At 41.5% G+C, this 24,870-nt stretch overlaps 1 protein-coding gene across 4 annotated transcripts in view; it reads right to left on the bottom strand.

The window, feature by feature from the left end:
- Positions 1-24,870, bottom strand: part of DHRSX (dehydrogenase/reductase X-linked) — a 290,229-nt gene that overhangs the window by 10,905 nt on the left and 254,454 nt on the right. For all 4 annotated transcript variants that reach the window (XM_075915713.1, XM_075915699.1, XM_075915707.1 and 1 more), the window contains one exon: positions 22,704-22,911. In XM_075915713.1, coding sequence (XP_075771828.1) covers positions 22,704-22,911 — 208 coding nt within the window. The remainder of the gene's footprint in view (positions 1-22,703; positions 22,912-24,870) is intronic.

Raw genomic sequence — 24,870 nt, 5'->3', positions numbered from 1 at the left:
TCATCTGCAAACTTTATTAGTGAACTCTCTGTGCCATTACCTAAATTGTTGATAAAGATACTGAACAGAACCGGTCCCAAAACAGACCCCTGCGGAACCCCACTTGTTATGCCTTGTCAGCATGATTGTGAACCTTTGATAACTACACTCTGAGAACAGTTATCCAACCAGATACGCATCCATCTATGTTGTATTTTCCGTTTATTGAGAAGAAGGTCATGTGAGACTGTATCCAATGCTTTACTAGAGAACAACAAGAGTGATGGCAAAGGGCCAAACCCTATGATTTAAGGCAGGAAAATGAAAATAAACTGAAAATAAAAGAAGATGGGGAGAAACATACCTTATTTTGTTTGGCACTAAAACCCTTCAACAGTGCATCAATTTTTCAGAAATATTTTTTAGATGAAAATCTTCTCATAAATCCAACCAAATACTTCAGTAGCTCACACACTCCTGCTCATTTTGTTCTCACTAACCTCCCTTACCTATCTTACCCAGGCTTTGCTCCTCCACATCTTCAGGGCACAAACAACTTTTGTCCTCATCCTATAAGGTGGCATTCAGAATAACCTTGAGCTTCTGAGTTTCCAGAACTATCACTGGCCACAATAACAGCTGTGGGAATTAACCTTTTCATTGTATTAAGTGCCCGAGGAAATATTTGGCTATACTTCTATTTGTAGGGGTCTTTAATGAAAAGGTTAGAGTGCTTGTTTAGAATGGGAAATGATCTTGTGAGTATTGTGTGGTTCAATAAACACACACTGTGTGCTCACTATGTGCTTCATTGGGGGATATATTGAGCTTTGCTCTTTAATAATTCAGTTTGGCTCTCCTGTGCCACACATACTTCCCATTGTGATTGAAGTCAATGAGGCTGTTTTCTCATCATACCATGGTGTAATTTGAATGGCTCTAAACTGAGATGGTCCTGAATTATTAAACCTTTACTTGCTGGGGAAATTTCCAATTGAATTCATCAATCAAAATCATTGTGTTTCAGGAAATGTTTTTAACACATAAAAATAAAGGCAGGGACTTGTACGCAGGTTTGAACTCTGATTCTGAATCAGCTGGCACTGTTCTTCAGATACATCCATTGTCTCCCCTGTGCTTACTGGATCATGCTTAAAATTCTGGTCCTCACCTTGAACTCTCTGCACAATTCTGCATCCATTTATTATTTACTATGTACTGTGCAGCAGAACCCAGGGACTCCAATCAGAGCTTCACTGATTCTCTAGTAAAGATACCATGGAAAAAGTTCACATGCTAAATTTTCTTCTCTTTCTCTGCTCACTTGTTATTATAGCCCCCTCTCCCCATCATCCTTTTGTTCCACCAGAGATGCCAGACTCACCACTCCCTTCATTTCCCTTCTATCCCACCTTCCATGATGCTACCAGACCCTCACTCGTGCCTCGAACAATGCTCCTATTCCAGCACCTCAAGCACCTACTCTCCCTTCCTCATCATATCCCTCTGGAAAGCCCAGTCTTTCCATAAGGTTGACAAATGTTAACTCACTGCCACATAGTCCATTGCCACCCTGATTGTAAAACAAACACCATACTTAAGTTATCACTCTTTTCTGAGTCCTCCAGGACATTGGACAAATACATTCAGTTCAACCCAAATGGTGCAGTGGGATGGGGCTTGAGGTCTCCTCAGTGATTCAGGAACCACTTGGCTTCAATGCTACCCTTTCCTCTGAACACTGTTCTCACCACTGAAACACCTCTGTCAGCTGGGGCAGGATATGTCAGAGACTCACTTCTTCCAGTCCCTGAAGCAGACATGAGAGGCAATTGACATGTGTGACAATGGGGGTTTGGTAGCAGCATTTTGATGTTGAAGGAGTAAGTTCAACAGATGGAGGAATAGATCTATATCAAGTGAATGCAAGTCAGTGGCTTGAGCCAGCCAGCCCTGCAAAATGTGGGGAGAGGTGTTCACAGCTGGCCTTGAAGGCAGCGAGAATGTGCTAGCTGTCATGCATCCTGGTGGGGTCTCCCTAGAACAATGGTTCTCAAACTTTTTGGGCTCCGAAGCCCTTTACATGTGTACAAATTTATGCAGAGCCCCAGCAGTCCACTGATTGTATGTGTTGTACCTATCGATGTTTCCAGTTTGTCAACCTTGTGGAGCCCCTGGAGATGTCTCACAGAGTCCTGGGGCTCCACGGAGCACAGTTTAAGAAACACTGCCCTAGAAAATGCATGTGGGCCCTATGAAAAGCACAAGCTAGCAGGAGTGGAGGTGAAAGTGACTAACGTGTTATGCCTTTTGTATTCTTAGACTGCTGTTAGCTACCTTGGCTCAGCCTCCAGGGCTGCTCTAATTTCTCAAACACTCCAGAACATCCCACTCTTTCTTCGGGGTGCTCCTGTGTGGGGGCTATAGAAAAAGGTAGCAGAGGGTCATTCTGTTGGCCTACACAGATGTGGTGAGGCAGTCTGGCTTGTTTTCAGGCCCCAAGGGGCATAAAGGAGCCCATATATAATCTGGAGCCAGGCAGTTTTTTGATCTGCACATTTTCATAACAAAATATTTGCTTTTCACTAACCTTAGAGCATCTTTAATGAATGAAAGATACCTGACCTTTTATTTTAAGGCTGTGCTTTGTAAAAGAGAATTACAATTATTTATGAACTTTGCAAAGACTGTAACAGACAGGAAAAAAAGTTAAGTTTTATTTGTGTAATCCCTAACAGTCTCTGGCAGACTGCAAGACAAATAGTTTTAATTATTTCCTCCTTGCTAACTCATTATTTTTGTCATTTCATCAGAAAAGTAACATATTGTCTATTACACAGAAATCAGCACAACTGTGATTAAAGGGGAGCCATATACCCTTAGTACCAGCAAATTATATCAACATCAACCTGTGACAAATACATCTCTTTTGCAGCTCTGTCCTGTGATAACATGGCATTTAAAAAAAACAAAGACTGTTACAGTCATTCTGGGATTTGTGGCAATTTAAAATGTTGATTTCTTTTCAATAGTAATGAAATACACCCAAAGAACCCATTCAGCTATTAATAAATACTATACATCCATTACATGTTACTGTAAAATAAGTTACTTATTTTTCTTAATCTGAACTGCTGGTGCATGAAAATAACTAAAGATAATCATTGATAATGACCGTACTTAAAGAGTAGGAGCTTCATTTTGAGAAAAAATTAGCTCCAATTCATAAATAATTACAGAAGCCATGAGGCATGCCAATCTATACTCACAAGAAATATGCACACTATTTAAGATTTCTACTGTAATATTTTCTTTCACGCTTAGAGGGAGATGCATTTTTTCTTTGCTATGATTGTGTGAATATATAACTCGCAACGTTAGTTTGAAACGTAAATGAACCTGATTTGCAGGTCACCATTCCCAATGTCAGGAGTGCTTAAAAGTAACTCTGTGATATTGCGGATTTGGCACTTTGTTGTACTGTTTATTCTGAGGGATCTTTAATGACCACAAAATGGTCACGACTTCAATTTTTACAGGCCTGTTTAATCACTGAAGCCAATGGGGTTACTTCAGTATGAACCTGGAACAACACAGTTTGAGGGAAGTTTTATGGCCTTTGTTATATAGGAGGTCAAATTAGGTGATCACAGTGGACACTTCTGGCTTCAGAATTAATTATTCTATTAACCTGGACCTATGTCCTTTCCTAAAGTCAGGCGTCTCAAAGGGCATTTGGCATTTAAAATGGGTAAAATCCCTTTTTTGTACAAAAACCAAGAACTACACTTGCCAACGACTTTTTGAGGTGAAACTCAAAAGTTTCACCTCCCACAGAAAATCACATCCACTAGAAGCTTACTGGTGATGTTTTTACAGTGCAAGTGAAGACAAGTTCCCGCTGTTTACAGAGCTTTTAGCCTCTGCAGGATATCCCGCAGTTCATAGGCGACCACTCTGGGAGCAATTCTCCTGCTCTGATGCAAGGTAAATAGACATCTGCTCCTCCCCCTGTAAAGCTCTAGGAATTCTGAAATTCCCTTTCCTGTTTTCCTGACAGATGTTCACTTGTTATCAGGCCAAGTGACAATGGCTGCTCCATGGAGAAAATGATCCTCTTGCCTGCAGCATAGCTACTGGAGCTTATCAGTGTTTGGACAGTGGGGGCTGTGCAGGGGCCCAGGATGCTCTGTGATCGCCTCCCTAACCTCACAAGAAAAATTTTCAAAATGGAGAGAGGTGCACTGTAGGACAGGGATAGAGGCCATTAGGGTTCCACTTTCATCAGCCATGGAAGCGCTGCAAATGTAAACACTCTGATAGGGTATGTCTACACTACCCCGCTAGTTCGAACTAGGGTGGTAATGTAGGCATACCGCACTTGCAAATGAAGCCCGGGATTTGAATTTCCTGGGCTTCATTTGCATAAGCCGGCCGGCGCCATTTTTAAATGCCGGCTTGTTCGAACCCCGTGCCGCGCGGCTACACGCGGCACGGGCTAGATAGTTCGAACTAGCAAGCCATTACGCACTATCTGTACGCCTCGTTATTTATCTAGCCCGTGCCGCGTGTAGCCGCGCAGTACGGGGTTCGAACAAGCCAGCATTTAAAAATGGCGCCGGCCGGCTTATGCAAATGAAGCCCGGGAAATTCAAATCCCGGGCTTCATTTGCAAGTGCGGTATGCCTACATTACCACCCTAGTTCGAACTAGCGGGGTAGTGTAGACATACCCCATATATACACACAACAGTGCTTTTCTTTTACTGGTTCACAATCGCTGGTGAAACTGACAGTCCCAAAACTCTGCAAATGTAGACAGAGTCTAGCAAAGCAATGTGCCAGATGTACAAGTCCACTGTTTGGAATAGCTTGAACAACACAAAACTGCTGGAGTATCAATGAATCTGGCCCAACGGCTCCTAAGAGCATCCTAGAACAGAGGGTTAGCATTGATTTATTGGAAGATGCTGTGCTACCCTTTGAATCAGCACTGCCATTCCCTAAGGCATAATAGGCCTAAAAACGAGGTAAACTATTCTTCTAGTTTAAAAAAAAATGCTGGAAATACTCTAAAAGTCCATAAGTGATCTAACACGATAATTACGCTCAGAAATTTTAAAATATAACATTTAAATATAAATGTTGGCATTAAATGTTTCTTGAATTAGAAAATAGCTATAGGAATTCACTGTAACTTTTATGATCTTCTCTGTCAATATGATCACATTAGACTTTGAGTTTTAATAATTAGGCAAACATTATCAAATGAAAAATTATCCCTATTCGTTTGCCAACATATACTTTTGAAACACAGGTCTGGTCTACACATAGAAGTTGTACTTACTTACTATTTCTTAATGATAACACATGAAGCAGGCTTGTGGGTATTAATGTGAGAGAAGACTTTTAATAACACGGCAATGCCTCTTTCTTTTTCTTTTTTTTTTTTGTTCTTTATTAATTCATCCATAATATGAAGGGCACGAAGCTATTATACTACCACAGAGCACATGTCTGGGCCCATTGCACTGCCTGCTCCCCAAGCTTCTGACTTAATTTAAAGAAAAAGTTATTTTCATCTTTCTTGCTCTAAGTGTTGTTAGCAGACTTGGCAGACACGTTTTATCATTGAGAAGCCCCACTGAAGAGTGAGTGAGTGAGTGTGTGCGCACACGCGCACACTCTTGGAATCAAGGTGAGATGATTGCTTGTCAAATATATCCCACAGATCAGCCTTTTCTTTTGATTTGAAAGCACATTAACTGGAGGATAATTGCAAGGTTTCTGCTCCATGATTTGCACTGACAATGACAAATAGTATGTGGAAGTTAAAGAATTGTGTAAGCTGCCGGAATTCTCAAGGCTTTGTCTTCAGTGCAGTAACTGAGTTTATACTGGAATAGTCTTTAGTTTTTGTAGGTGACTTAAATTATATCTCTCTCTCTCTCTATATATATATATCTATATTATTGGCAAAGCCACATTAAAATAAATCACATTCCTATTTAACATAGAGTAAAAATATCAATGATCTGGTTTTCTGACATAGTGTAATATATGGAAAATAATAGAATGTAACAGTATAAATTGACTATGAAAAGTACCTAGACTCTATCGATAATTGAGAGGGACCTCCGGAACATGCAGAGTGCCTTACCCTGCTGCATTTTAGATTCATATCTTATTCAGTGCTAATGGCATTGTGTAACTGTTGTAATAAAATGCCTGCAAAGCTCTGTTAATACACATTCACTATCAACAGAGATACATGCTGCTATTGAGAGTAGTAAAGCAAATAGAGAAGTACATCTATTTGTATTCCACTGGGACATCTCATGGCCACCATATGTGAAAATAAGGGATATTTTTATTCACAAAAGACATTTAGATGGACAAAAAATTCCTGGTACAAATGAGTCTGCAATTCAGTTTTGTTTACAACAGGAACTGTAACTCTTTACCTAATACCTTGGAGAACCAATAAGGAAGATGAGTATCTAAGTGACATGATTCATAAATAGATGTTTCCATCACAAATATAAGAAAAAACCTACATGCTGTCGACAGCAATGAAAAGTACATGAGGGATTAGTGAAAATGTAGGGCAGCTTAAAAGACCTATGTTTCAGTCTAGTGCACCATTTATTTCTTGACAGGTCAAATTTTCAATATAATCCAAAGGATTTATCATTTTTAAATTTAGACATAGATTCACATTGGAGGGTAAACACAGCTCAGTAATTCTGTGGACTGTTAACACATCTTTGCTGTCATAACGAATCAGTAGCTAGTGGTTTACCACAGGCCTATAACTTGGGAGTCCAAGGGCCCACTATAGGCCATAAACTCACCCTGCCCCCTTTAAATTACATCGTGTTCTTTAAAAGCACACTAAAAATTACTGAAGCAGCACACTTATTTTTCTATTTCAAAATGCGTCCTTACCAATCCTCCATATATAAATAAAAACTACAGAAGACTCTGTGTTACAAATATCAGTTCAAATGAAAGCAGAGTCACCAAACTCAAATAAGGACAGAGGTTGTTCATACTTGATCTACTGACAGAAGGAGCATGTCCCCATTAGGGGCACCACTATCGACAGCGTGAGCAATGCAGAGGGGGTATGTAGCCCACAGTGCAGTGTTGTGGGATGGCAGAGCTGAGCACTGCATACCTTGGGATTTCCTCCAAGCTCTCCCACAATCTCCTCAGCCGCCAGGAGCGGCATCATAAGAAGCTCTGTGAGCAGGCTCCCATACCACGCATGCAAAGTTAGAACCATGCATGGGAAGTAAGAACAGGCCAGGAGCAGGGTGGGGATGGGAAGAGGAAGGGTAGGGATGGGTCCCAGGGCAGAGTAGGAGATGTTCTATCCCTCCCCAGGGATAGGAGTGGCCGGGGAAGTGTTGTGCAGGGGGCTGTTATGTGGTTGGTTCTCCCTCCCCCCTCCCCGCCGTGTCCCTCCTCAGTAATCACCTATGTCTATAAGCTCTGTGCTGAGGAATGTCAAAGCAGCACCGCAGTCTGTTTCCCTCCTCCTGACTCCCTGTACCTGTGGAACTGACTGCCCCTGTGTTCCGAGTATAGACCACAGAAGGTGCATTCCAAAATTTTGCTTTGCTCCCCAAAGGAAGCAGCTCACTCAGCTGTCAGATACTTCCTGGAGCTTTGAAAGGGGAGGGGCGCATGGGCAGCAGAGATCAAAATACTGAGCAGAGTGGTCAGGGCAGGCATTGTGAGATATTGGCAGAAGCCAGTTCTGTGGACAAAATAAACAGCAGTGTCTAAACTGTTGACCATAAAGGAGAAAAGAAAAAATGTATCTTAGGGGTGGAAGTTTCTGTTACCAAAGGTGTTTTTCCTGACAAAAGTTACATTGCAGTGTGCACGCTCTCCTTGCTTTGTTGCCAAAACACAGTTTTTGGTGACAAAACATGGCAGTGTAGAAAAGGCCGCTGCCTCACATGCAAAAGCCTGGACATAATGACCTCTTTTGTTCTTTGCTCTGGAGGTTAATAAATGCAGGTTTCTTCAGGCCATTGAGAGAAGTGATTCCAGAGTTAAAAACACGAGGCAAACACTTCTCTTTAGTCCTCAGGCATTCAACTCTTCTGACTGTGAGCCTAAGTTCATCTGCTGACCTCAAGTACCATAGCAGGATAGAGGAAGAGCTACAGTCTTTAAGGGTGTGAGAAATTAAACCACATAAGTCTTGAAAGATCAAGATCAGCACATGACCTACACAGGATAATGCATGGGACAGCAAGACAGCCTATGGGGTACGAGGTACTTCCATCATCCTGCAATCAACCCCTCCATTCAACTTGGCCTCTAAATTATGTGCTAGCTTAAGTGTCTGAGGCAGGGAATCCAACAGCCATGACAGGCCCCCAGGCAAGGTGTCGGAGAATACGGGAGCTCCATGCTCCCAGAAGAGGCCCCCCCAATAGCCCTTACACCTGCCCGGAGAGGCTGTGCAGTGCTCTGGTGGCAATTTAAAGGATCTGGGGCTCTGGGTACCACCACTGCTGCAGTAGACTTGCTGGACCCCAGAACAATTGCCCCTTTTCCCCCTCCTGTCACCAGGCCTGGTCTAAGGAACCTCCAAGGACTGCCGTATCTCCAGGAGCACAATACAGTAATCCAAATAGGAAGGGGAAAAGACAAAAGCACCTACTACCACCAATCCTCAGTTTACCTAGCCAAATTCATTCTGTGACACCCATAGCTTCCTTTATGCCTGTCATGAAGAATTAAAGGTCCTGCTTTGGCTAAAAGCTGCTTACTTCACAGTTCTATTCATCTATCCCAGTACTTTCCACTGTGATTTAAAATAAGCACTGCGGGACCCAACTTTTCTGGTCAATAACCAACTGAAAAAACGATTATTCCAAAAGGCACAAAGAGAAGAGACAGGCCAATAAGTAGGACATTTGACCAAAATTTTCAGAAGGAGGAGCTGACTGGCACTCAGAATGTTTGAAAAGCAAGCTACTCATTTAGGTGCCTAAATCTTTATTTTGGGGCTTTACTATAAGGCCCCAAAAGCAATAAGGGAATGGCTGAGAAAACAAGCTGAGCATAGAGGGAAGGATTCCCAGCATGAGAGAAGAAAACAAAACCTATCTTGATTCATGACTTGTCGATAGATACCTTGTGCTTGTTGATACCCCTGCCTATGCTGCATGTTAGGAAGAGACACTTTAAAAGTCAGCACTTGGTGGCAGCTATTACAAAATGGTTCTTAGAATCATAAGTAACTTGCACAGGGTTCTCTTGGTAAATGCTGACTCTTTATGGCAACCATGGTAGCACAGACACAATCTTCCTTTACCACAGTCTCTAAATTCTGATGCATCAGATGCCTTTCAGTATCGAGAGCATGCGCATAATTAGAAAACCACAGTTACACCATCACATATTAGTACAAAAATATACAGAGTATCAAGATCTTTTGTGGGCAAAACCCACTCTCAGACTTTTTAACATATTAGTACAGTGTATAAGTACTGGAGACTCCTCTCTTTTAAGCCTTCTTGTAAAACAAATGTACAGTTAGTGACACGGAGATGAAAAATCCACAAATCTTGCCATAAGCACATTTTATACTCTATGCCTTTTTAAAAAGATGGAACTCTATGATTTCCATATCTGACTTAATGCAGTGCAGACCTCTCAGAAACAGGGTAGACAGTCAAAGCACTGAGAGATGTCTACAGTTATTGTGTGTAGGCCATTACAGCATATGAAAAAGAGGCTCGGCCTGACTGAAGACCAAATGTATGGGTACAACAGCATTTACAGTGAAAATCTATTCAGAAAAGCGATTAGGTAAAACTGCCACCTTCCAGCTTACCAGATCTGCTTCCTCCATTTATTTAAATTAGCATGAGCAGTGACAAAAATATGTTTTTATCCTTTTTATTTTCTGTTAGCCCATAGAGCTGGCAATTGTGGCTCAGCCACACAGATGTCAGGCTTAGCCCATTTACCCAGGATAGAACAGATGAATAAAAGGGTCACATGATGCATTACACAGAGTCATACAAATTAGTTCCCAGGGGAGGGCAAGTCTGAAGAGAGCGCAAGAGCTAGCTAGGAAGGTTTGATAAAAGTTTTTTGTTATCTTGAATGTTACATGAATAAACCAGACTCTCAGAGGGGAGAGTTACTGAGAATACACCCATGATGCAAAGTTTTCTTAATTAGGGAAATTAAGACAGTGGCAAGCCCCACAGCCAGACTAGCTAAATATGGTTACTACAAGATCCAAACGAAAGGTGATTGTGCGTCAAATTCTGCTTTGTTTTGTGCATCATCAAAGGGACTGTTTACATGGGGAAGTTAACTGCCATATCAAAACAACAATTTCTGGTGTGAATGCTCTGTTTCTAAATAAGTCATTTTTATATCAGAATAGAGCATCCGTGATGGGTGTTATTCTGTCATCGTTACAGTAAAAACCCTATTAAGCTACAGTTATGTTGGTCAATTTCCCTCTGTATCTAAGTCCAAGATTGTTTTCAGTAACACCTGTGCAGAGTGAGAAGGCTGAAGTAGCCATGAAAGACATCATCAGAAGACAATAGGGGCTGCAGGAAAGGACACAGTTTAGCTTCCAGAATCTGTGTTCCTGTTAATGATGTGTGAGAAGATAATATCCCGTTTGTTTCAGAATGCAGGCTGGTTTTACAGATCTGGCATCTTTATAATTGGAAAGTGAATATATATGATATGGATAGTAAATATGGCACTCCACCATCTTTACAGTCACTCTTCAGAGCAAAACTATCTTTTAATAGGTCATCTTGTTTCCAATAAATTAAATTCCAACAATGAATCTCTCGCTCTCCCTCTGCCTTTAATCATCTGGACATAATATGCTACAGGTAATATTGCAGAATTATTTGGGAAAGCAGTGTTTTCCTAAAAGCTCAGCAAAGATATCGAACAAGGTCACATAAGAATCAGAGTAATACCACTTCCCCGAACACATGCACCAATTCTGGCTAAACCATTAGTAAAATAAAGAAAGAATTATAAGGCAAAGGTTGCAAGCTCCATAGCTTGAAAAAGGAAACCAAAAATGTCACAAACGTTTTGGGCAACTCTTAATTTTTAAAAGCATGTATGAAATCTGACCTTGGAAAGATGGCTATATCTCCCTTTAATCCAGTGACAAAGAACTAGCTCCATCTCAAAGGGTAGGTCTAGACTGTACCCCTCTGCCAGCAGAGGGATGCAGATTAGGCAGGTCGAAATTGCTAGTGAAGTGGGGATTCAAATATCCCATGCTTCAAAATGGCAGTCTAGAAGGGGATCTTTTGCTAAGGAAAGCCTTTTCCAATAGATCCCTTATGCCTCGTAAAATGAGGTATACAGGACCTATCAGAAAAGGCTTTCTTTAGCGAAAGATCAGCCTCTAGACTGCTGCTTTTCTCTGACAAAGCTCCGTGCCGAAAAAAAAAGCGGCGGCCATTTTTATGCTAATGAAGCTCAGGATATTTAAAACCCCGCTTCATTAGCAATTTCAACCTGCCTAATCTGCATCCCTCTGCTGGCAGAGAGGTGCAGTGTAGATATGCCCATAGAGCTACAACCAGCATAATTGCAAATTCCATCCCTGGGAAGCTATGCAAGCACATTGTGGTTTTATTGTATGTTGTTTAGGACTCACTCAATTTTTCTAGTGTTTATGATCTGCATTTCCACTAGCACGGCTGGAACATAGCAATAAAATCTCATTTGGGAGCTTACACTTTCAAACACTGAAACTGAGACTGTCAAATGTAACTATTTGTCCTGTGAAGACTTGCAGACTTGATATATTTTGAAGGAAATATTTAAGCTGTGTAATAATATACATAAAGTGATAAGCTAACACGTGCCAGCATGTGTATTCACTACTTGTACCTATGGCATGCCGGGATTATGTTACTCTTGGAAAACACAGCTAGAGCTATTGGGCCAAATTTTGTACTGAGTTATACCAGTGACACTCCACAAGCATCTGTGTTTTTACTGACAACAGAATATGGCTTATTATTTTTCATTTCTTACAATATGTTTTACTCAGCCACCTGCCTGATCTTTCAATACTTTAGTAACCCTTTTGGTTTTTACATGTTCACAGTGTAAATGCTTTTTGCTTGGGGCTTGCAATAAATCTTCTCTGTGAGTAATTTCTATTATCTTTACTCCAGGGAGAGCCGGTCATATAACTTCCTATGAATATCTTGGTTCATATAACATGTTAGAACTGTTCCTGATTTTTACAAAATTATTTTTTCTATGTAGGTATTCTTTGACTAGTTTATGCATAATATCTCCTCCTTGTTATACATACAGTCCTCCAGATATGTACAGGCATATATCCATATGCCCACCCATACACACACAGGTGAAGGAAATAGCTATGCAATAAACAGTGGAGGCATGTGATAAATTGCAGAGCCTTGTGATGAATTTATTTATATTTATTTACCTTTGATTGCTTCACCTGCAGCAAATATGGCCCCAACACTGTAAGGCCAGACGTAGACACTCTGAATGAATGGAAAAGGAGATTTCTCTGCTTCTTAGTAGGATCCAGCAATTGCTGAGAGAAAGATTTTGAGTTTTGTTTGTTTATAGAAAAGCTATTTTCCATTACATTTAGAATGTTTTCTGTCATGCTCTGAGCCCTGTACAGTTGGATCCATGGTAGCTAAGACCATGGATTTGCACGCACAGAGATCGGGAGGTGGGGGGAGGGAATGGAGGTGGGAAAGAGTGCCAATAACCCTCCAAAACCTGTTTTCTGACAAATCAGTGGCACATGCAGATGGAACAGGTTTTATCAGCATCAGTTTGGCATGGCTGTATTATTTGTCAGTGGCAACATAATAAGTGAGTGATGCAAGTCGTGCCCAAATGAAGGCTCTGTGTCAGCTAGCAGGTGTCTTTCTCTCACCAACAGAACTTGCTTCAATAAAAACTATTACCTCACCTTCCTTGTGTCAGCAAACCTGTGTATCGCACCACACCTACCTGTAGTTTCTCACTATCTGCACACACCCCATCCAAATTATTCCTCTGCATCTTCCCTGCTTTTGATGATGTTGCCTCAGAACTGCTCTTTCTTTCTGGGCATTGTAATAGGATTTTTAGTGAAAAGCCAATGGTTTTCTCCTCTATCTCATAGCTGTGTTTGCTGATGGGTGGAGTGAAGACTCACTTGTACTCTCTCCTCTCCAGCTTGGTTGTTTCATTTAGAGGGATTATTGGGAGGGGAGCACTCTCCTTCTCCACAGGTGGTGTCCTGGGAGCTGTTCTCATGGGAAAGCCTAGGAGCAGCCACTCTCTGCCCTGCAGCCAATATATCAAAATACAAAACACCTTCTATTACCCCTAGGGGCCAGCACTGTCTGTAGCATCCCTGCCTTTGTTAGGCTAGGAAATTGGGAAACTCCTGTTCTGGGGTATGTAGTACTGCATATGTAGCATCCCATCACTATGATTATTTTAATGTTGCTGGGATTTCATTGTACATGCCAGGGCATGTAGGACCTTGCAGGAGTGGTTTTTTTATAGACTTTTAAAATCAGAATATGAAGTCTGCAATTAAGCCACTGAGGAAGCATTCTAATAATGTCTTCATGAAATGGAACTTGTCTGAAAAAGATGGTAGTTCTTTGCTACAGCATGTTGCACTGCAAAATGTTACACACACACACAACTATGAGAACACGGAATTATAGTACTCTTCTCACAACACTTATTGTATTTTAATGTGTTTTTTTTAAAAGAAATAATGTCATAGACCTCTAAAACCTAAGCTGCCCTTACTCTTTTGTTATGGGGAGCAGGGATCACCTACTGAAAAATGAGCTCAGCAGATACAGACTACCTTTTAAGAGGTTCAATTCTTTTGCACCACTTGCTACCAGAGAGAAAAAACATGAAGACATGTGTTCCTTAGGAAAAAAAAGAATTACTTTTAGTAATAGTCATGGATATTCTGTTTCACAGTGTCTTTTTTGTGACTAGATGTTATCCAGATTCATCTCAAATCCTATTCCTTTATCCATGTATACTATATTTGAGTTGGAATTTACAATTCAGCATTTCCACACAATGCTTCTTCAGACTATCAAAGGAAAGTTTAGGCTAGTCTCTTCTAAATGCGAACCATTCAGAATTTTCAGTAAATACAAGTTCTGAATCCTGTCTCTAAGTTAAAACTATATTTGGTCCATTACAAATGATCTTATTCAATTAGCTGTAGTTCCACTTTCATTATCAACTATGGGAGAAGCTTCACTAGTTAGCCTCACATCACTAAAAATGTATGATCAGGAACAATCCTGTGTATTCCAAGGTATCCTGTGAGGATGCAGCTGAGGAAGAAGCAGCCCCTCTGTTGATTGTCTTTCATAGATTTTGTTCCCTATAAATAAGAATTAGACAATTAAATCCAAAGCAAAGAAGAAGCAGAACATAAGTATTCATGAGCAGCATTGATTTGGGATGTTGTGTCAAGTGTTGTCATGGATAGGGACTGTAGCCGTTAGTCAGAGTGATCTATCCCATTTCTTCCAATATTTGAAATAAACTTAATATTAGGGGCTTGTCTGTTTTCTTTATTTTCCTCATTTGTTTCTTTTTCTAAATAATTGTTAAGAAATTTCACAAACGCACAAGTGTTACTGAAAAACAAAATACAAAGAAGCTTGATTTATCTTTCATGCCAGTAGAATTGATGCACAGGACTCAGTACCACATTTGGTAATCAAAATGAGGCATATTTTTCTTATTTATAGGGAACAAAATCTATGAAAGACAATCAACAGAGACAATCAGCCTCTTCCTGAGCTGTATCCTCACAGGATTCCTTGGAGTATACGGGTGGTCTGAGACAGACAAAGCATGAGTAAAGACAAGCTAGAATTAGTTCTAGAGGCAAAGTATCTGAATCCAAACAAATGTACAACAGAGTTTTGGGAATCTTGTCTACCATTAATCGCCATGAAGTCCCATGCAGTGGAACTGTTTTTGAAAATGGTTATTGTGGAGACTTCTCAGTAATTCCATCCAGTGGTGAAGTTAAGTATTCCTTGCTGTAAGGAGTTTTTATTATTTTATAGACCAGGTAATTTGGATTCAGGAAAGACTTTCAAATACAAAAGGGCAAGAGGCAGTTTTAAAGAGGGAAAATGCATCTCCTTCTCTGCTTGAGTTTCAGCCAGAAGTCTTCACTGAAGTTGGTGTGTTAGATCACAGAACTGACTATAGTTCAGTTGGGGATTTGATGAGTGTCCTGGTAACTAGTCAATTATTGTCCTATTAATGTGTTATCTTTTACTGTTTGGAATCTGTATTCTTTGAAACTGAAGTCCATTATCCATTATGGATTCCTAAGGGATAACAGCTGATTGAACTATAAAGATTGTTCTATCAGCCTTTTTCTACTTGAGAGTCATGAGGGTGAAAATCAATTTACATTTAAAAAAAGGAATAGTTGGTTTCTCTTACAGAGTGACAGGACTAATGACCATGCATTGAAACATCCCACAGGGAAAAAATAAACTATAACAGAGACAGGGTATTTATAGAAGAAATTGTACAGTGGAGACTGGCATCTGTGACATACAATGTAAGAGCTGCAAACAATCATCAGCACTTCTGCAGATCAGTCCCTCAGTCACTACTTGGCAATGGACATTTGCCTAGCATTTTTTATAAGATTACAGGAGCTAGTAATACTCACTTATCCATATTTTTAGTGGTGCCCAGCCCTGGATAGTGATTTTTAATAATATTAGGGAGATTTTTTTTTCAGAGCTTTCTTCAGTAATCGGAAGAAAATGTTTATGCTGTAAGCAGCTTAAGTTGTCACTACTCAAAGAAAATGAAATGTACATGCCGTGGCAGGTTTTCACTTGGCTGCTGAAGAGTTAAAATTAGGCACATAAATCCCTGTTTTAGACAGGTCAGGGACAATAGCTGTAAAGTGCTGAGGTCCTCCTCAGAGGTGATGAGTCGCTTAATCTACAAAAGGGATTTCAATGGGAGCTTAGGGCAGTTGGCACCCTCAGGACCTAACCAGTCCTGAATGAGGGAGTTTGTTGGACCAGGGGAGATCAGCACTGGCCCTTCTGCCTCTCCCCCTGACCTGGACTGTCAGCGTTCCTGGCCCCAACAGGTCTCCCAGCTGCCGACCCTCCTGCCATTGGACTCTTGGCTGCTGGGGGTCTCTAGTCTAGGAACATCCGTGCTGGACCATAGATCTTACCAGACCAGAGATACCTGGTTTACAGAGTTTCAACCTGTATTATGTTTACAACATGCTTTGAGATTCTTTAGGATGAAAGACACACCCCAATATTAATAGTGATATCAAATCTCCCCGGACTCGGTGTGGAGTTGCCATGTAACCCTAAACCCACTCAATAATGAAATTCTGAGGGAGAGAAGAAAAAGCCCACAAAGAAATAAACAATATCCACTAGCAATGAATATAACTTAGGAAACTAGTTCTGCCATCATTACTCACATCCCTTTCACAGGTGGAATTCACCCCTAAGCAGAAGATGAGCTGATCTGGCCCACTTGTAATTTATTATGAAGGCTTAAAGTGTTTGTTGGGGTTGTCATGGCTCTCTGTACAGGAGTGCATGCAGTCCCACCGAAGTGAATTGGATTACATGTGGAACAAGCAGCAACGCAATGTGGGAAAGAGTGGCTGATATAAGCCCCAAATAAGTAAACCTGTTGTCAAAAATTAAGCAATAAAATGGAAACGGTAAAGTACGGTACAGTACAGACAGCTAATGAGGGGGAGAGACAAAATTCATAGAGATGGCTTTTATTATTCTGTCTTCTTCCACTTCCATTGCTTTTCAGGAAAAGTGCAACAATGCTACCAATTAAGTAAATTCTGACTCAAAAAACAACCCCTCAGTTGCTAGATTCTCATTTCAGACTCTGTGAGCATGGCATTTCACTATCTTTCCTTCATCCATTGTTACAAGACAGTTTTTTAAAATGTGTTATTGTAGCCCTGCTGGTCCCAGGATATCAGTAGGGCAAGGTGGGGGAGGAGGGAGCTGATATCTTTTATTGGACTAAATTTTGTTGACGAGAGAGACAAGCTTTTGAGCTTACATAGAGCTCTTCTTCAGGTCTGGGAAACTAACTCAGTGTCACTGCTAAATACAAGTGGAAGAGAGTAGGGGTTCTTTTTTTTAGACTGACTTCTCATATAAGGAATAAGAGCGGATGAAGAACTATAGGAGACATTATTATTGCAGCTGTAGATATCTGATTCACTTTTGTGATAAATCTAAACTCACCATTTGTATGTTCAGTGACATCTGGTTTAGTTTCTAAATATTGTCAGTATACAGGTTAAAACTCTTGTAACTGGGATTCTCTGGTCCAGCAACATCCATGGTCCGGCATGGATCTTGCATGACCAGAGTCCCAGAGGAGGGCCAGCAGGAATGATCCCTGTGGGCTGGCAGGACACGGCAGGACTGCAGGGCTGCCCAGCAGGGCTAGGAGCCCTGGCATGCAGTGAATGGCATGCAGAAGCCCCAGTGCATGGAGCTGCCCAGGGAGTCCTGGTGTGCGACATGTGGGACTGCTCAAGGAGCCCTAGCGCAGTGCACATGGTTGCCTGGCAGAGCCATGGCAGCGATGGTTGCCCAGTGGGTTGGCAGGGCAGCGAGACCAGTAGGAGGTGGGGAGGTGGGGAGCTGGCTCGGAGGCTAGTGGCCAGGCCAGGGGGGGCCTGTGGCAGGGGTCTAAAAATGACCTCTCCTGGTCCAGCAAAATACCTCACCCGGGACCAGTCAGGACCTGAGGCTGCCGGACCCGGGAGGTCCAACCTGTAGCACTGAAATGAGTCCCTTGACACACCACTAAAGCCATGTGGCACAATATTTTATTTCCTTTCTCAGAAAGAGAACTTCTATGGTTTTTTATGGAGTGCTGAGCTGTACTTACACAATCTAAAGAAAATTAATGCTAGTAAGTCAGGTAAATGCAACTAAACCCAACAAAACTAGAGTCTGGCACTTGGAAGAGAAATGGCAGGTGAAACATGAACTGGAGCAAAATGAGATTCTCTTTCTTTTACAATGTTGTGTTGCATTTTCATATCAGTATTCCTATTGCAATTTTTGTTCTCAGGACACAAGTGAAAAACATGGTACTTAAAAGAATACTATCAAATAGTTCCAAAACATGGTTTTATTTGTTAATAATTTGATTTTAGAGGAATTCTTTCAGACTCCAGGCCCTTTGTAATATTGAAACTAACACTATTTCCATATCAAAGTTTTAAAATGATTTTATTTTGTGGGACTGAGGATCCATTCCTAGCTCATCTAAAGTGGTTAATTTTAGTTTAGAAAACAAACTTTTCCATTGGAATTAGGCTTAATTCACCCTACCCAATCCTCCTTGCAAAGACCCGAATAAGTCACAAGCAGAAAATTCTCTCTTCCCAGCTCTTTTGTTGACATTAGAAAATTTGTACCCATTTAATTAAACCAATTTAAAATTGATGTAGTTACACAAGTTCAAAGTTCTAATAAAGATATGATTTAAGTAACATTGAAACTGATTTAAGTGCATCTTCATTGGGGATTTGCACCAGTGTAACTAGATCGATTATAAATTGATTTATTCACATAGCTGCAACTTTTCCAATATAGAGCAAGCACAGGCTGTTGGAATAAGTTGTATGATAGGGGAGCTGAAAGTCACTGAACCAAATTGTAAACCCTGTTATATAATGGACCACTTCAAGCCAGGAGGTCCTGCACCCCACCCCCTCCGGCACCTCTAGTTCTAGCACCTATGAGCAGGTCTAGAATACAACATGCAGCATTCAAAACAGGCACATCATTTGGAGACTGGGCCACTTTTCACCACTGTTTTTCACTTGCATTGCTGCTCACCACCTCCCACTCTCCTGTACATAACAAATGGGATGTACACTTGCCTAGTGCCATCCAAGATGATGGACACATCACCCAGGCAAGTACAGAGCTTGCCTCTAGTTTTCAGAATGTGATGGGATTTGAAAGATGCTTTATGGGAGTATTTTGAATATTTTCACCTTTGTATTAGCTAGGGATTCCAGCTTACATTAATCTTTTGTTTCTTTGGGTCACTGATAATTAGTTTGTACAAATAATCCATATTACTCCCGGGGGAATTCTGCACCACTGTGCAATGCAGAATTCTGTACTTTCCCTGGGGCTGTAGGGCTACTGACCACCATTTAGAGCTGCTGCACTCTTCAGAGCCCAGCTCACACTGAGTTGAGTGTTCAGCCTAACAGGGGGAGCACTATGATTGCTCAGAACTCCAGTATATAGAAGAAGAAAAGCTTGTTGAGAGTCTATGGATCAAGTGTAGAGGTGTAAGCAACAGCAGTGATGTTGTGGTTGGTGTCTGCTACAGGCCACCGAATCAGGTGAATGAGTTAAGGGAATGTGGATTGGATAAATGGACGGTAAGATGGATAGAAAGCTGGCTGGAAGGTCGAGCCCAGTGGGTAGTGATCAACGGCTTGATGTCAGGATGGCAGTTGATTTCTAGTGGAGTGCCACAAGGTTCGGTTCTGGGACTGGTTTTGTTCAACATCTTTATTAATGACCTCGATGAGGGGATGGATTGCGCCCTCAGCAAGTTTGCAGATGACACTAAGCTAGGGGGAGAGGTAGACACACTGGAGGGAAGGAATAGAGTCCAGAGTGATTTAGACAAATTGGAGGATTGGGCCACAAGAAATCTGATGAGGTTCAACAAGGACAAGTACACAGTCCTGCACTTGGAACGGAAGAATCCCAAGCATAGTTACAGGCTGGGGACCAACTGGCTAAGTAGCGGTTCTGTAGAAAAAGACCTGGGGGTTACAGTGGATGAGAAACTGGACAGGAATCAACAGTGTGCCCTAGTAACCAAGAAGGCTAATGGCATACTAGGTTGCATTAAGAGGAGCATTGCCAGTCGATCCCGAGATGTGATTATTCCTCTTTACTTGGCTCTGGTGAGGCCACATCTGGAGTATTGTGTCCAGTTCTGGGCCCCCAATTACAGGAAGGATGTGGATGCACTGGAGAGGGTCCAGCGGAGGGCAACCAAAATGATTAGGGGTCTGGAACATATGTCCTATGAGGAGAGGCCGAGGGAGTTGCGTCTATTTAGTCTGCAGAAGAGAAGAGTGAGGAGGGATTTGATGGCAGCCTTCAACTTAGATAGGGCCACGATAAGGTGGGTGCATAATTGGCTGGATAACCGTAGTCAGAGAGTTGTTGTTAACAGTGCTAAATTGTGCTGGAAAGGGATAACAAGTGGAGTTCCGCAAGGGTCTGTTTTGGGACCTCTACTGTTCAATATATTCATCAATGATGTAGATATTGGGATAGAGAGTACGCTTATTAAGTTTGCAGATGATACCAAACTGGGTGGGGTTGCAACTTCTTTGGAGGATAGGGACATAATTCAGAATGACCTTAGCAAGTTAGAGAAATGGTCAGAGGTAAACAGGATGAGGTTTAATAAAGAGAAATGCAAAGTGCTCCATTTAGGAAGGAACAATCAGTTCCATACATACAAGATGGGAAGCGACTGTCTAGGAAGGAGCATGGCGGAAAGGGATCTAGGGGTCATAGTGGACCACAAGTTGAATATGAGTCAACAGTGAGATGCTGTTGCAAAAAAAGCAAATATGATTCTAGGTTGTATCAACAGGTGTGTTGTAAGCAAAACTCGTGAAGTCATTCTGCCGCTCTACTCTGCACTAGTTAGGCCTCAGCTGGAGTACTGTGTCCAGTTCTGGGCTCCACATTTCAAAAAAGATGTGGAGAAATTGGAAAGGGTACAGAGAATAGCGACAAGAATGATTAAATAACATGACCTATGAAGCCAGGCTTCATGAACTGGGTTTGTTTAGTTTGGAAAAAAGAAGATTAAGGGGGAACATGATAGCGGTTTTCAAATATCTAAAGGGTGTCACAAGGAGGAAGGAGAAAATTTGTTCCTCTTGGTTTCTGAGGACAGGACAAGGAGTAATGGGCTTAAAGTGCAGCAAGGGAGGTTTAGATTGGACATTAGGAAAAAAATTCCTAACTGTCAGGGTGGTCAAATATTGGAATAAATTGCCAAGGGAGGTGGTGGAATCTCCCTCTCTGGAGATATTTAAGAACAGGTTAGATAGACATCTGTCAGGGATGGTGTAGACGGAGCTTGGTCCTGCCTTGAGGGAGGGGGGGCTGGACTCGATGACCTCTCGAGGTCCCTTCCAGTCCTATGATTCTATGAACTTCCTGGAGGGAGGTTCCAAACAGGCTGGCGAAAGGCTGTTCACAGTAATAATTGATGGCAGAAAAAGGAGAAGTGGTCTCAAGTTGCAGTGGGAGAGGTCCAGGTTGGATATTAGGAAAAACTATTTCACTAGGAGGGTGGTGAAGCACTGGAATGGGTTACCTAGGGAAGTAGTGGAGTCTCCATCCCTAGATGTGTTTAAGTCCCAGCTTGACAAAGCTCTGGCTGGGTTGATTTAATTGGGATTGGTTCTGCCTTGGGCAGGGGGCTGGACTTGATGGCCTTCTAAGGTCTCTTCCAGCTCTATGATTCTATGATACTAGGGGGAGAGCTGCATGTTCTGCCTGCCTGGCATGATCCTCATTCCCTTGGGGACTGGAAGGGGCTTAGGAGACCCAGCTCTGATAAAAGTATGAGGGATGGGCTGGACTGCATCATGTCCCACAGTAAGGGTACATCTACACTACCACCCTAGTTCGAACTAGGGTGGTAATGTAGTCAACCGGAGTTGCAAATGAAGCCCGGGATTTGAATTTCCCGGGCTTCATTTGCATGTTGCCGGGCGCTGCCATTTTTAAATGTCCGCTAGTTCGGACTCCGTGCCCCTAGGCTTCCTATTCTGAACTACCTAGTTCGTACCGCGTGTAGCCGCGGGGCACGGAGTCCAAACTAGCAGACATTTAAAAATGGCGGCGCCCGGCAACATGCAAATGAAGCCCGGGAAATTCAAATCCTGGGCTTCATTTGCAACTCTGGTTGACTACATTACCACCCTAGTTCGAACTGAGAGAGTAAAGAAACTGGGGGGAAGGAATAAAGTCTCAGGAGGATGCAAGTGTCTGCACCAAGGTGGTACCCACAATGAGAGTTTGGGGGTGTTTGGTTATTTTGGTTCTGGGGTCCTCACACAACCACCTCCAGCAGCCACCAACTGGAACTGGGTTTTTTTTAACTCTTTTTGGTGTGTGTGTGTGTGTGTGTGTGTGTGTGTGTGTGTGTGTGTGTGTGTGTGCTGTTGACATAGTTGTTGACACAAGTATTTTGAAATAAATTATCAAGATAACTGAAACTGGTGTGATTATATTGTGTTATTTTGACAAATAAAATATGCAGAATTTAAAAAATATTGGTGCAGAATTCCTCCAGGAGTATCCATATGTATAGCTACAAAGAGATGGTAATGCTTTCCTCTTGATCTCTGTCTTGTCCTTTCTCTATCGTCTATATAGGTTGTCTGAGGCAGAGACTGACTTTATCTGTTCTGTGAACATTATTAGCACTGAAAATATCCTAATCAATAAAACACATGATAAGCCTGAAAGTCTCTGTAGTCCTGCAAAGATTGCAGCCCTAGCAATGTAAAACCACGACACCAAAATCATTAAAATAATCACATACCTTGAAAAATAGCCAGGCTGTCATCCACTTGACCACTTTAGTTGCCCAGCACACATTTCTGTAAAGCTCTGTGTTCACTACTCCAGGGTCTACTACATTAGCAGTCACATGGCTCCCATCTGCTGTCAGGAGATGCTGTAGTCGATAGGTAAACAATACAAGGGCAAGTTTGCTTTGGGCATAGGCTCCATGGGGTGAATAAGAACATCTGCACAGAAAAGAGAAAGAGAGACAGGAAAATAATCAGAAGAAAAATGGCATAGTACCGATATCACATGCATTGCCAGTTTGCTAAATTATGCAGTAAACAGCAACACAGTTAGCAGGCACAGAAAAACTGATCATTTGAAAGCAGATTGCTTCTTGTAGTTCTGGTAACTATTTCACTAGATTCAATAACTGCTTTATGGAAGGTATCTTAGATAAACATACATGTTAGCAGAATCCGTGCTGCAAAAAATTTAGGTATCATTTTCACAGGAAATGCTGAAATATCAAGCCATAGAAAGCCCCTTCTCTCACTCCTACTATTATATATTATATTATTATTATTATTTAATTATTTATTTTTTATGATTTATATTGCTGAAGCACCTATTGAGCCCCGATTACCAGTGCATTATATTGCTCCAGATCACCATCTAGGATTATGACAAGCTGAAACAGGTGGCTAAGCAGGCAAAAGTGTGTGATGGTTAGCATAGTGGTAAGCTAATAAAGTTGCACCAGAGAAGTCGTAAAATCTCTGACACTGGAAGACAGCTGGTTAGAACAAAGGTTTAAAATGGAGCCCATGACAAACATCATATGTCACACAAACATACAAATAATAGAATCTATGTCAAAACATTTATATTGAGAACCCTCACGTGTCCCTTATGTGACTCAGAAGTTGGAAATTCTTGTCTTTAAATTCCTCAAAATCAACCTTCTTAGTTAGTAATTGCTGATTAGTCATGTTTCACTTCATTTTTTTAAAAATCTGTCTGCATGAAGAATGCTACTGTCAGGCAAATTAGTAGGTATGTCATTGAAAATACTCCCCCAGATTGGGGTTTCAGCATCACTTCCATGACAACTCTGCTTCTATAATTACTGCAGACCTATCATTTAATCTCTGAGTGTTAGCATAATGCCGACAAAGATTTTTTTCTGTGTTTTTTTGTTATGCACAAAAGAATATGTGATCACTGAATGGTAACTGTGTCTCAGAATTCTGTTTATTCTTTATTTCCCACGTAATGCCTGGCTTTTAGTATTCAGTACACTTAGCTAGTCAGCTTTGAGATGGAAGAGTAGGGGCCTCTAGGAAACATTCTCATTTCTATAACTCCACTGAAGTTATTTAACTATTGGCAGTGCCTGGATGCATACAATGTGGACATTCAGGAACTTTCATAAGCAACAGTGACTCTAATACCTAAGATCCTTTGTTTTCAGTATTTATCAATTTTTCTCAGAAAAATCATTCAGTACTGGAAAAGTTAGTATTTGGACTTTACTATTTTCGAATAAATTTTGTTTTTTGCAGGACCTGGGAATTTTTTGGAGAGAGATGAGAAGCGAACCAGGTCCCAGTAGAAGAGACCAACTAACCTCAGCAGTGACATGCCCTCATGGGCTATGTCAGGGGTTCCCAAACTTTTTGACAAGGGAACCAGTAAATCCATTTACGAGCTTTTAGAGGACCGGTAACATTCATTTGCATATTCATTAAGCAAATGATGAATATGCAAAGAAGTTGTTTCTGGTCCTCCCAAAGCCCCCAGTGTCAGCTTTAGCAAAGCTTTTGATAGGGTCACCCACAATATTCTTGCCAGCAAGTTAAGGGAATATGGATTGGATAAATGGACTGTAAGATGGATAGAAAGCTGGCTAGACCAAGGTTTTCCAAACTTTTTTACTTTAATTGGAACCCGTTTTTTAAAGTACTGTTTTTGCAGCCTCAAAATATAAATGCATATAAAAAAAGAATGAAAAATAAATAAATTTTCACTGTTTCACCCGGCTGCATCCTCCGCTCAGCCCGGGCCAGGGCTTGGGGGACCTGGAGCTGCATGGGCACCCCGGGAGGTGGGAGCAAGAGCAGATTCGGGGTAGGGTATCTGGCTAGGAGGGAGGGTGCAAGGAGGGGACTTGGGTAGGAATTGGCCCTCCCTGGTCTGGC

Source organism: Pelodiscus sinensis, chromosome 1, assembly GCF_049634645.1.
Source record: "Pelodiscus sinensis isolate JC-2024 chromosome 1, ASM4963464v1, whole genome shotgun sequence".
Classification (NCBI taxonomy): Eukaryota; Metazoa; Chordata; order Testudines; family Trionychidae; genus Pelodiscus; species Pelodiscus sinensis.
Note: the sequence above shows the minus strand (reverse complement) of the source record. Positions and strands in the feature narration are given on the sequence as shown.